The sequence below is a fragment of the Bos grunniens genome, chromosome 18 (assembly GCF_055505025.1).
Source record: "Bos grunniens cultivar Pamir isolate PY7600 chromosome 18, Bosgru_T2T1.0, whole genome shotgun sequence".
In the NCBI taxonomy this organism is placed as follows: Eukaryota; Metazoa; Chordata; class Mammalia; order Artiodactyla; family Bovidae; genus Bos; species Bos grunniens.
This window is the reverse complement of record NC_141182.1, coordinates 62,438,599-62,451,916: the sequence shown is the minus strand read 5'-3', so window position 1 is coordinate 62,451,916 and position 13,318 is coordinate 62,438,599. Positions and strand designations below refer to the sequence as shown.

The 13,318-nt window shown below is 59.0% G+C and overlaps 1 protein-coding gene across 1 annotated transcript; it reads right to left on the bottom strand.

Moving 5' to 3' along the window:
- Nucleotides 1–7,745: 7,745 nt before the first annotated feature.
- SBK2 (SH3 domain binding kinase family member 2) lies at nucleotides 7,746–12,724 on the bottom strand. The gene is made up of 4 exons (XM_086354424.1): nucleotides 12,600–12,724; nucleotides 11,506–11,772; nucleotides 9,376–9,578; nucleotides 7,746–8,875 (listed from the first exon to the last, which is right to left on the bottom strand). Exons 1-4 carry the CDS (start codon nucleotides 12,688–12,690, stop codon nucleotides 8,285–8,287), a joined length of 1,152 nt encoding a protein of 383 aa, XP_086210550.1. The 5' UTR covers nucleotides 12,691–12,724; the 3' UTR covers nucleotides 7,746–8,284.
- Between the last annotated feature and the right edge of the window lie 594 nt (nucleotides 12,725–13,318).

The window sequence follows — 13,318 nt, the reverse complement described above, 5'->3', positions numbered from 1 at the left end:
GTGATGGTGATGATGGTCATGATGGCAAAGATGAGAGAAGTGATAGTGATGGCGAGGATGAAGATGATCCTGGTGATGATCATGCCATTATGATGGTGGGGGTGGTGGTGGTGATGGTGGGGATGGGCATGAAGGTAGTGGTGACAGCTCTCTTGATGGTAATGATCATCATGGTGATATTTATGGTGGCAGTGACGGTCACGAGGATCACGGCAATAGCTGTTGTGATGGTGTTGTGATGACAATGATGGAAGTGGTCATGGTGATGATGCTGGTGAGGCTGAAAACAATCCTGGTGGTGACGGTGGTGGTGATTATTACGGTGATAATGAGGGTGCTGAAGGTGATCATGATGGCGGTGACGGTCTCGAAGGTCACAGTGATGACTATTATGATGGTGACGAAGGATGGAAGTGATGGTGAGGATAGTGGAGGTGATGGTGGTCATCACTATGGCAGTGACGATGGCGATGATGAAGGCCCACGAGGGCAGAAATCCTTGTTCACAGACGTATGTCCAGCTCTTAGAATGGAGGCTGACACAACACGCCCCCTTCATTAATACCTTCTGAGTGACTGAGCTCGTCATCATAGTAATCATGACTAATGTTCTCCGGGCAGTTCCTACGGGTAAGGCTCCGTGTGGAGGGCTTTGCACGCATGATGTCATTGTATCTTCATAAACAGCCGCTGAGGAGGGTACTGTTTCTACAGCTCGGCAGGGAGTGTGAGCTTTGGAGCCTAAATGCCTGAGTTTGAGCCCTTGTGGGCCTGACCCTGAGTCAGTTACTGCTTGGTCTGAGTTTCCCCATCTCTTGAAGGGAGACAATAATAATATACACCCTGTGGGCTGCTGTGCTGATTAACATAGATTAATGCCTGTATGAGGGTGCTTAGCTCAGGGCCTGGCTCTTGATACCTGCTCTCTATGTGGTAGTTATCACTGTATTACCCCCACTTTATAGGTCAGGGCACTGAGGCACAGAGACGTTTGGTCCTGTGCCTCAGGTCACTCAGGGAGTATGCAGTAGGCTCATGACTGGAACCCAGGCCCGTCTGACCCAGGGCCCTTGCTCATAAGGTGTTACGTGCCCCCAGTCAGATCACCCTGGCTTCGAGGCCATATGCTGGCTGTGGGGACTCCGGAAGTTAATTTCCTTTCTCGAGTCTCAGTTTTCCCATCTGTACAAGGGGGGAGTAGTGGTTCTGCCTCCTGCCTCCTGGGGTGGTCGTGAGGATTAGAGGAGTTACTGCAGGTGACAGCAGAGCTTGGTGTGAGTTAACAAGAATGGTTGCGACCACTCCTTATGGTGCTTGTCTGTGCCCCACACAGTGGGGGCTTGCTCTCTCTCTTTTTTTTTTAATATGTTTTTGGCTGTGCTGGGTCTTCACTGCTGTGTGGGCCTTCTCTAGTTCCAGAGGGTGGGGTCTCCTCTCTGGCTGTGGTGCAGGGCTTCTCACTGTGGTGGCCTCTCTCGTTGCAGAGCTCAGGCTTGAGGGTGTGTGGGCTCCATAGCTGAGGCACGTGGGCTCAGTGGCTGCAGCTCCTGGGCTCTGGAGCACAGGCTCAGTAGTTGGGGTGCCCCGGTTTAGTTGCCCCAGGGCATGTGGGATCTTCCCGGACCAGGGATCGAACTGGCATCTCCTGCGTTGGCAGGTGGATTCTTTATCACTGAGCCACCAGGGAAGCCCCATTGTGGACTCTCAATACACTACCTCCTGCCCTCCCTACAGCCCTCAGAGGGAGCAATTTGACCCCTGTTTCGGAAAGGGCTTGGAGGCTCAGAGAGTGCAAGTTCCTTGCCCAGGGCCACACAGCAGAGCTGCAGAGCTGCCTCAGAATAACACCGTGTCCCTCAGCTCCCCTCCTCCCCCCTCTCCCCAGACCAGAGCCTGGCTCTGAGGTCCTGGAAGGTCACAGAGCTGGCGCCCCCGCGGTCAGGCAAAGGCCAGCGGGGTCCAGTTACTTGCTGGGGGTGGGGAGGGATATTGTCTGGGGGTCTTGGTAGATGAGCTGTCCGCCCCTGCCAACAGACCAAGGAGCATGCCGAGAATCCTCTGTTTCCCCCGGGTCCCATTAAGCCCTACGACTTAAATAACTGCTGACTGGTACCCTGGGGAGGGCGTCTGCCTGCATTCCCCTTGCTGTCCCAGCTCGTCCGGGCTCCAAGGGTAGCACTCCGACTCGGAAGCCAGAGGTTCCCTCTTTCATCCCCAGATGGGAGCACCTGCTCCCTGGCTCCAGGCCCCCCCCCGGAGAGGGTCCCCCCTGGGGGTTCAGAATCCTGGCTCCATCGTCTGCAAGCCAGGGTGGCGGGGTCTCCCGGGCACCCGGGCCCAAGGTCCCTCCACCCTCTGCCACCTTCTGCCAGCCCCGAAGAAGCGGGTGCTTAATTATCTGGTCACTTTATCCCTGCTTGGCCAGGCAGCTAAGCCCAAACATCTGGCCCCAGGGCCCATGGCCAGGATGGGCGGCCAGCCCCCACCTACTGCTGGCCTTGACCCCGGACACCTCCCCCAGGACATCTGAGCCCGCTCCTCTGCCTGCCAGCTTGCAACAAGCCCAAAACAGTAGCCGCAGAGGCCTAGCAAGCTTGACGAAGAGAAAACATTTGACAAAATTAACACCCATTCATGGTTTACAAACGCGCGCATACGTACACACACACACTGTTTGCAGGGTAGGAGCAAGGGGAGCCCCCTTAATCAGATAAAGGGTGGAAAGGGAGCCACAGGTCTGTCATTTCCCCACAGACGATGTGACCGGCCACATCGAAAACCGCCGGAATCGAGCAGGTGAACGTTTAGCATTAATGACGGTTCAGCTGGGATGAGGGATCAATACTCTAAAATCGTGTTCTCACCATTCCCTGCACCTCCAAGTGTGTGTGACCCATGGATCGGAAGCGTTGGCCTTGCCTCCAGGAGCTGGTTAGAAAAGCAGAATTCCAGGCTCCATCCAGACCCCCTGGATAAGCATCTGCGTTTTAACCAGGTCCGGGTCGGGGTGCGGGCGGGGCGGGGCGGGGGTGGTGGTGATGTGTGGGTGCAGCCCAGCCATTTGCATGTCTGAACTAAACACGAACTGCGGGCCACGGGCAGTGTCTCTCAGGCCTCGCACAGCCGGCCCAGGCAGAGAAGGGAGTGAGTTGGGTGCAAACCCCACTGGTTTAATGCTCTGCAGCCATTGACCGGCCTGACGTGGGTTGTGAACTTTGATTCTCTGTTTTGTGACCGTGATTCTTCGTTCTGAAGCTGACGGGACAAGGAAGCAGGCTCTGTGTGCTCGTGCAACATCTCACTTCCCTGATGGGTTCTGGTGACCAATTCCTGGCTGTCCGCCCTCAGGCAGGCTCCACAACCCCCTACCCTCTTGAGGGTCTGCCAGAGATTATCCTGGTGCCCAGGGAGCGTGACATTCAGTTGCAAATGGGGGATGGGGAGGGAGGGGGAAAGCTTTTCTTAAAAAAATTCTTTTATTTGTCTATTCCTTGGCTGTACCATGCAGCATGCAGAATCTTAGTTCCCTGACCAGGGATCGAACCCATGGCCCCTGTAGTGGAAACACAGATTCTTAACCACTGGATCATCACTGAGTTAGTCACTCAGTCATGTCTGACTCTTTGTGACCCCATGGACTGTAGCCCACCATGCTCCTCTGTCCATGGGGTTCTCCAGGCAAGACTACTGGAGTGGGTTGCCATGCCCTCCTCCAGGGGATCTTCTCTACCCAGGGATCAAACCTAGGTTTCCTGCATTGCAGGCAGATTCTTTACCATTTGAGCCACCAGGGAAACCCTAAACCACAAGGGAAGTCCCAGAAAAAAACTTTTTTTTAAAACAAGAAATCCCACATTTTAATTTTATACTGGACACCCACAAATTTTTTCAACTGGTCCTGCTTGCACGCTTGGGGTTCCCCAGCTGGGGTGTAGCCAGAACTTCCTTGGTCATCACAGGCCTGTAGACACTGGGCCGGTGACTGGGGAGTAAGACCAAAGACTTTGGAATCAGACTCTGCCACCTTTTGACTTTAGGGTCTTTGGAAAGTACAGCCTCGACAGTCTTGTCTATAGAGAGGAGAGAGATGTGAGCAGTTCCTGTGTGACAATAGGTTCTGAATTTGGTGCTTTTAGAAAAAGGGCAGGGTTTTCCCTTTTGTTTTTAATGGGAACTCAGAGGCTCAGAGAACCTGATCAAGGTCACAGCATGAGAACCAGGAATTGCCTGTGTTTTTGTTTTTGTTTTTTGGAGCAGTCTCATTGAGATGAAATTTACATGCCAAATTAACCCTTTAAAATTTTTTATTGAAATATAGTGGATTTATAATGTTGTGTTTCAAGTGTCCAGTGAAATGATTCACTTATGCATATATGCATTCTAAGATTCTTTTCCATTACAGGTTGTCACAGGATGGTGTGTACAGTTCCCTGGGCTGTACAGTAGGTCTCTGCTTATTTGTTTGGCTGTGCTGAGTCTTAGTCATGGCAGGTGGGATCTAGTTCCCTGACCAGGGATCAAACCCAGCTCCTGAATTGAAAACGTGGAGTCTCAGCCACTGGACCACATAGTGGACTGTATAGTGTGTATATTTTAATCCCAAACTCCTAATTTATTCCCCCTTTCCCCTTTGGTAACCATTAGTTTGTTTTCTAAGTCTGCAAGTCAATTTCTGTTTTATAAATTAGTTCATTACTATCATTTTTTTAGTCTACCTATAAATGATATCACATGGTATTTGTCTTTCTCCGTCTGACTTACTTCACTTAGTATAATAATCTCTAGGTCCATCCAGAATTCACCCTTTTTGTATGTACAATTCGATGACTTTTTAAAATATGCTCAGAGAATTATGGAACATTCACACAATCTAATTTTAGAGCTTTTTCCACCACCATCACCACCCCCCAAAAGAAAACCTGCACCATGAGCAGTCACCCCATTTCCCCTGTGACCACTAAGCTTTCTTCCTCTGTGGACACAGAGAATCCTACAACAGATGGCCTCCAGGTTTTTGAGGTTCATCAGTGATGTGTGTCCATGCTTCCTTTATCTGCCTGCCAACGCAGGAGACACGGGAGACACAGGTTTGATCCCTGGGTCAGGAAGATCCCCTGGAGAAGGAGATGGCAACGGGCTCCAGTATTCCTGCCTGGAGGATCCCATGGCCAGAGGAGCCTGGTGGGCTACAGTCCAGGGGGTCACAAAGAGTTGGATAGGACTGAGCACGCACGCATGTGATATTCCCTTGTACGGAGAGACTGCATTTCTTTCTTTTTCTTTTTCTTTTTTGGCCATGTGGCACAACTTGCAGGATCTCAGTTCCCCGACCAGGGACTGAACCCCATCCTCTGCAGTGGAAGTGTGGAGCCCTAACCACTGGGCTGTCAAAGAAGTCCCTGGACCACATTTCTTTTATTGCTTTGCCAATGACTTGACATCTGGGTTGTGTCCACTCTTTTGGCTACTGTGAGCAGTGTTGCCATGAACACTCGTGTGGACACGTGTTTTTATTTCTCGTGGGCATCTACCTAGGGCCGAAATTGCCGGGCTGTATAGTTACTCCACAGGCTTCCCTGGCGGCTCAGTGGTAAAGAATGCACCTGCCAATGCAGGAGACATGGGTTCAATGCTGGAGTTGGGAAAATCCCCTGGAGGAGGAAATGGCAACCTGTTCCAGTATTCTTGCCTGGGAAATACTCCTGAGAGGAGCCTGGCAGGCTGTAGTCCATGGGGTCATAAAAGAGTCGGACATGACTGAGCAACTGAGCACGCACGCATAGTAAGTCCAAAGTTAATTAATATTCCAAGGAACTGCCGGGCGGTCTTCCAAAGCGGCTGCCCCATTTTTCGAATTCCCCCAGCCCCACAGGAGGGCTCCAGCTTCCCCTCCTCGCCAGCACGTGTTGCTGTCTGTCTGCGTACTCCGGTCATTGCCCGGGTCTGAAGGCTTTTCAGCTTTCCTTTCCACGTAGATGCCCCAACTCCCATCTCCTCCAAGGGAGGGGCGGCCCCCTCGCCAGCACACACTCACATACCCACACTCACACCCACACACGTGTGCTCAGGCCCCCAGCCCCTGACGGGCGCGGCACAACGGCATGCACCTCGGACCCTTGAAGGGCTGGCCTGGATTAGAATCCTCCCGCTGCCTGACCTGCCGTGTGAGCTCAGGCAGGTGCCTTGGCCTCTCTGGGCCCCCTGTGCCCGCCCCTGGAGTGGGGAGGGTCTGAGGGACCCCCTCCAGCATCATCAAGAATTGCCACCTCCAGGAGTTGCTTGAGGGGTGAGCGGCTTCCTTCCGGTGATGTGTAAGATCGGTATCCTGTGTCCCGTAATTAAGTAATGCTTAATGACTGCCCGGGGCCCTTCCTCCTGCCCCTCCCAGGGCCCTTCGCTGGTCATTATCGCCTCCTCCCAGTTAATCCCCAGCTGCCGCCACCAATTTGCGCCCTCCGCCCTGCCTTGCTCCTCTTCACTGCCCCCTCCCTCGGTGCCACCCCGCCCCAGCCACCTCCAGCTTTTCGGGGACACACTCTTGGCCTCGTTGCTTGGGCTGCTCACAGGTGAGGGGACAGGAAGTCCTGCTCTTGCTGCTCCCCCTCACCCAGTGCACCCACTATCTTATTCTCTCCCACAGCCCCCTACTCCAGGAAGCCCACTGCGATTGCCTGGGACACGTGCCCATGTCCTCAGGTCTCTGGATTGAATTTAGATGGAAAGGGTCCTTGGGGGTCCTTCCACAACCCCCCTCCCCACCAGACAACACCTCCGCGGCCGCAGCAGGGGCCTGGGGCAGGTGCGGGGGCCAGGGAGAGGGTGACACACGATCCGGCCTGGGTTGTAGCCTTTCTCTGGGCGGGCAGCCAAGGAGGCCACGGAGAGGAAGAGAGAGTGTTTGCAAACAGGGTAGCTGCCAAGAAGGGGCCAGGGTGAGGTGTGAAGGAGGGGGGGGCCCAGCGCTGACTGGCAGCCGCACCTGGGACTCTGCTTCCCCGACTACACACACGCGTGCACACGCACACACACGCGCAGGCTCAAGGCCTGAAGCACACACACGGGTCCAGTGTCCGCACACAGCAAGGTGCACTCCACTCTCTACCCTCACACGTGGTCACACAGTTCCCTGAGCACATGGGGGGCTCGCAGACGCACAAAACACGCAACTCATGTCGTCCACGCGGAGTGAGACACACTCAACCCTCACGTCTCTCTGTCTCTCACAAACACACCATTATTTGCACACACACACGGGCTCAGATGGGTGCTCATGGACACACAAATACACACAAGTTTCAGGTAGGAACTTGAGAAATGCACGCTCCAGTTCCTGCCCGAAAATAGCCAGACATTTTCCAGCTCTGCTGTTTAATCCCTCTCCTTCTCAGACACGTCTGTGCAGAACAAGTGCAAACACACTCACCCCCAGGCACACTCACAAACGCACACACAGAGCCAGCATCTCCTTCGACGACAGGAGGGACCACTGTCTGCCATTCTTCCTGCCTCTCTGTGTCTGTCTTCCTCTCTCTGTCTCTCCCTTTCTCCTTGTCTCTGCCTCGCTTCCCTCCCTCCTCTGTCTCTGTCTCTCCTCCACAGTCTCTCTCCTCCACAACATGCCCTTCAGGGAACACTTGCACGCATGCACGCGCGCGCACACACACACACACACACACACACACACACACACACGCGCGCTGGCCTTCTCTGTCCCAGGCTGACAGACCAACAGCATCACAGATACCTAAGTACCAGAAGGACTTTATTTGCAGAGAGTAGCTGAGGTGAGAAAGACAAAACGCGTTACCAAGAGGGCGCAGACCCAGCTGGTGGGAGAAGGGGCAGAGGGGGTGAGGTGGGGAGTGGAGGGTGCTCAGGAGAGGAGAGACTCGGGCAGGACGACAGGTGTGCTCAGGAGAGCCGGGCAAAACCGAAGGGATGGGCCGCCTGCACGCCCACGATGGCCCCTGCTGCTTGGGCTCCACCGGAGGGGAGGCCTGCGAGAAGGGGGAGCAGGGGCGGCCTGGCTGATTTGTGGCAGGGGAGCGTGAACCAAGAGCAGCTAGGCAAAGGGAGCCGTGGGTGCCGCGGCCCGGGAAGGTGGACGGGTGCGGACGGCCACGGTGCTCGCTCAGAGACCCCCGGACCGAGGCGGCAGACAGGTGGGAAGCGGACGATCCCAGACAGAGGCGGACAGACGGCAGAGCAGCCAAGAGCCGTCCCGAAAGCCGAGGGGGCGGCGGGGGCGGCCGGGCCTGTCCGGAGCACCCCCGCCCCACCCTCCTCACCCTGAGTCTTCGTCCTCCCCCGGGTACACCTCCTCAGCCTCCCCCTCCCGCTGCCTCCAGGGCCGCCCCAGGAAGCCCCGGACGGAGCTCACGGGGCTCCTCCTCCGCGGCTGGGGCTCCAGCAGCCCCAACAGCAGGGTGTCAGCGGTGGGCGTCAGGCCGAACCAGGGCCGAGGCCGGTGGTCGGGCTGGCCAGAGGCCTGCCAGACGACGAAGTCCTCGTAGAAGGGGTCGGCCTCCGCCAGGGGCTGGTCCCAGGGGAAGTAGCCGGTGAGAAGGCAGAAGAGCAGGACGCCCAGCGCCCAGGCATCCAGGGCGGGTTGGATGGGCAGCCCCTCGGGGAGGGGCGGGGGCGCGCAGAGCTCGGGGGCCGTGTAGGGGATGGGGGCCCCGGCCAGGCGCAGCAGGGTCCCCCGCGGCCGCGTGTGGCCAAAGTCCGCCAGCTTGACCCGCCGGCAATCGGGGTCGCAAACCAGCACGTTCTCGGGCTTGAGGTCCCGGTATACCAGGCCAAGAGAGTGGACGTGCTCCAGGGCCGAGGCCAGCTGGGTCGCGCAGCGCTGGGCAGCTGCCTGCGGGAGGCCCACCTGCGGGAACGGGCGTCAGGGGCTGGGCCCAGGGCTTGTCCTCAGCCCCGGGGACAAGCTTCGGGGTCCCAGCTCCCCAGCCCACCAACAAGGGCTGGCCTTGGAGCTTGTCCTCAGCCCCTGGAAGCAGACCCAGGGAGACAGAGGCCTAGTTGGCCCCGATGAGGCCTGGGGTGAGCCCCGTGGGAGGGGCCTGGGGGTGAGCCCGTGGTGGGGGGGCCTGGGCTGAGCCCCATGGGGGGCCCTGATGAGGCCTGGGGTGAGCCCGTGGGCCCAGGGTGAGCCTGTGAGGTAGGCTCGGCGTTGCCTCTGTGACAGCCGTAGACTCGGAGGGGCGCGTCCATCCCACCAGACCTGCGGGCGCGGTGGGGCCCCTGCAGGGTGACGCGCTCAGGCTGCCCTGAGTGTGACTCCTGAGGCCCAGGCTGAGCAGGGTGTCCGCTCCAGGCCCACCGCCCCCTCCCCGCCCCCCCCAGCTCCAAGCTCCGGGGCCGACCCACCTTGGGACGGATGTAGGCGATGAGGTCGCCGTGCAGCACGGGCTCAGTCAGGAAGCTGTAGGAGTCGGCCGACTCCAGGCCGACGCCGCAGGCCGCCACGATGGCCGCATGCGAGCCCAGGGAGAGGCCCACGCAGAACTCGTAGAGGAAGCCGCGCAGCGTGGTGGAAGCCTTGGGGAGCTGCTTCAGGGCCAGCACCGTGCCTGGGGGCGGGGTCGACGTGAGCCCGGGCCGCCCCCTCCTCTGCCCCGCCCCTGCCCACCCACCCTAAAGCAGCCTGGCCACCCAAACCCCGCTGGTGGTGCGGAAATTGCTGTGTGTGCTTAGTCGCTCATTCCTGTCCGACTCGTTGCGACCCCGTAGACTGTAGCCCGCCAGGCTCCTCTGTCCACGGGATTCTCCAGGCAAGAACACTGGAGTGGGACTTCCCTGGTCCAGTGGCGAAGACTCCACTCTCCCGGTGCAGAGGGCCTGCCTTAGGTCTCTGCTCAGGAACTAGATTCCACGTGCTGCAGCTCAGACCCAGTGCAGTCAAATAAATAAAGAAATAATAATTAAAAAAAAGAATACTGAAGGGGGTTGCCATTTCCTCCTCCAGGGGAATCTTCCCCACCCAGGATCGAACCCACGTCTCATGCATTACAGGTGGATTCTTTACCAGCTGAGCTACCAGGGAAGCCCAGTGGTAACAGCATTTAATGCTTCCCAGGTGGCACTAGTGATAAAGAATCCGCCTGCGATGCAGGACAGGGTTTGATCCCCAGGTGGGGAAGACCCCTGAAGGAACAAATGGCAGCCCTGTCCCGTATTCTGGCCTGGAGAATCCCATGGACAGAGGAGCATGTAGGGCGGCAGTCCACGGGGTCGCAGAGAGGCCGGGTGTGGTGGGGGAGGGTCACCTCCTTGCCTGAGATACCTGAGTGCAGCCCCTTCGTGTGTCAGCAGCGCCCTGAATTCCTGCCAGCTGTCAGCCGCCTCCCATGTCGAGGACTGGTTCTACCCTCTGGGGGCAGGTACACCTTCATGCCTCAGCACCACCCAGGGAAGGCATCGAGCTGGCCTCCAGGTGGGCGAGGCCCCCTCACGGAGCCCGTGGTTCCAATTATCGCTCGTGTCCCCAGAGTTCTGTGATGACCCCGGTCTGTATCTCTCTGCATCTCTCTCTCTTATGAGCTGACCAGCATCTCTCCTCACTGCCTCCCGCAAAATTCACACCTTAAAGTAGTCCTTATGCCCATTTTCACAGAACGTGACTGTATCTGGTGACGGCACTTTTGTTTTTGTTTTGGCTGCACGGCTTGTGGGGTCTTAGTGCCCCCGACCAGGGAGTGAACTGTGGCCCTCGGCAGTGAAAGCGTGGAGCCCTGAGCCGTGGACCGCCAGGGAGTGCCCCGGAGGTACGGTCGTGAAAGAGATAAAGTGAGATCACTGGGGGTGATCCCCAGTTCCAGTGCGACTGCTGTCCTTCCGAGAAGAGGAAGCCTGGACGAGGACACGCAGGCAGGCGTGAGGACGCGGGGAGAAGCTTGGCTGTCTGCAAGCGGAGGAGGGAAGCCTCGGAGAAGCCCGCCCTGCTGAACTGTGGTCCCCCCAGTCTGCGGCCCTTTCTTATCAGCTGACAACTGCAGGGAACGGACACACCCTGTCGTGCAGGGGTGTCCTTGGAGGCAGGGCTGGTGCAGGTTTTTCCCTGGGGGCCCAGCTGTCCCCAATCCTTGGTCAGGGCTGAGCCCTGCAGTCTCCTTGGATGCTGACCAGCAGTCTGGGGCCGGGGCCCGTGTCCTGCACACCCGCCCTGTGCTGGCCTCGCTGAGTGCCCAGCAGACAGTGAGTCTCTCATCGCCCCCACAGTGACTACTGAGCTGGCCCGTGTGAGGGCCACCGGGAGCAGCGGTGGGGGCAGCTCCGTCTTCCTCCCCATCGTCCCCGGCAACCAGAGCCCCTGACATCTCCTCCGGGATTCTCAGTTCTCTCAGAGAAGGGATCATCACCCCTGTGTTAGAGGAGGAGGCTGAGGTTCAGAGAGGGCCAGGCCATTACCGAAAACACACAGCCTGGAAAGGGCGTAGGTGGGACTGGGCTGGCGTTGCAGACCCCCTGTCCCTGTGCCCTGCCTTCAGACCCCGGTACCTTCCTGCCGGTGGGTGACCAGCCAGACACGGCCGAAGCGGCCCCGGCCCAGGGCACGCACGTGCTCGTACAGCTCGTCCGCCTCGGCCCGGACCAGGCTCTGGGCGCTCAGCGCCATCCGGGCCTCCAGCGCCCGGGCAGCCTCCTGGCCCTGCCGCAGCTCCTCCGCTGTGAGGCCCCCCAGCCCCTCCTCCTCTGCCCGGCTCTCCGTGTGCTCTCCATGCGCGGCCTCCATGTGTTCCGTGTGTGATGCTTTCCCCGGCATCCCTGCAAGGGCAGAGGAGAGGGCGCCCGGACTCAGTCCTGCCAGACCAGGGCCAAGGGCGGGGAGGGCCTGGGGGCTTGGAGTCCTGGGCCTGAGGGAGGAGGGGCTGGGGTCACGACCCCCTGGTCCAAGGAGGAGGGTGGTGGGTCACTGGTTCAGGCCCTTGTGACTCGGTTTCCCTCCTTGCCAGGGGCGTCTCTGGGGCAGCAGACCCGGTGCTGGGTGGGGTGAGGTCAAGTCTGAGGCCCCGACGTGCCCGCCCTGCCCCCACCGCCCTGCGCCACCTGATGGCCTGAGGGTGAAAGATGAACCAGAGGACTCGAGACACCCCCCCCCACTGTTTCCAAAGCAAACAGACTTGGGCCCTGGGGGTGGATGAGGAGCCTCCGTCTCCTAAGAGCAAACAGGTGCTCAGCCCCCAGGGGCTGCAGGGGGCGGGCTGCACGCTCCAGGCCTGGGCACGCTGGGGTCCTGGGGGAACCGAGCTCTTGGGATGGGCTGTACAGCCCTGGGGTGGTCTGCGGTCCAGTACTCACAGCCCCAGCCCCTCCTCTTCTCTCAGACCCAGGGGTCCAGGCCCCCAGCTCCCCCTCCCTCAGCCCCGGGGGTCCAGGCCCCCAGCTGACCCCTCTCCTGAGACTTGACACAACTCACATATCTTGGGGGCCCCCCACCCCAGACTCTGTGTCCCCCACGCTCAAGCACTCTGCAGTCTCAGTGTCCGTAATGAGCTGCTGATCCCCGAAGGACCCAGCGCTCCGACCACCTGCCTGGCTTCTCTCTCAGGCACTGCCCACCTTGGGCTGTTTGACCCCTGCCTCCTCCTGACCTGGGCTCCAACCTGAAGACCTCAGCTTCTCCCAGGCTCGCCTGACCCTTCGGCTGCCCGCTGTGGTCAGTGCCCAGCACTCAGAGCCCATGCCAGCAGAGGCCTGCCCGCAGCAGGACCCGCCCCCACCTAGGGGGTCGGAGCCCCGCCCCCGGCCTCACCCCTGGACTCACTATGGGGAGAGCGACACCATGCGTTGTGGCCCAGAACTGGCTGCGGCCAGACTGTCCCAACCCAGGGACTCTGCCTCCTCCCCAGAGCCAGGGTCCAGACCCCACACCCTCCGCAGAGCCAGAGTCCAGACCCCGGCCACTCCTCCTCAGACGCAGGGGTCCAGCCCCCAACCCCTCCCCCCTCAGGCCTGGGGGTTCAGACCCCCAGCTCCTCCTCCCTCAGACGTGGGACTCCAGGCCCCTGTATAGAATGAAATCGTTCATCCAGCCTGCCCCGCCTTGACCACCCCTGGCTGCCCGACAGTGCCCCATGACGGGTCAGACGCAAGTGTTTTTGGTAAGGGGAGTCCGGGGGAGGAGGCACTGGGGTCTGCTGGGGAAAGGATGACACAACAGGATTCCAGAACGATGCAGTGAGGAATGACCTCAGACTCGGGCGAAGGGGAGCAGGTGGTGCAGCAACTGGGCGGGAGGGCCTTGGGGGAGGGACGGGCGGAGGGGCGTCCCCAGCTCAAGTCTTCAGACTGCAAGGTGGGGGCGCAGGCA

Coding starts and splice junctions, on each gene's coding strand:
- SBK2 (XM_086354424.1), bottom strand. CDS start 12,690: ATGGGCTCTGAGTGCTGGGCACTGACCACAGCGGGCAGCCGAAGGGTC. Junction 9,579..11,505: donor GGTCACCCACCGGCAGGAAG/GTACCGGGGTCT, acceptor CCCCGCCCCCAG/GCACGGTGCTGGCCCTGAAG. Junction 8,876..9,375: donor TCGCCTACATCCGTCCCAAG/GTGGGTCGGCCC, acceptor CCGTTCCCGCAG/GTGGGCCTCCCGCAGGCAGC.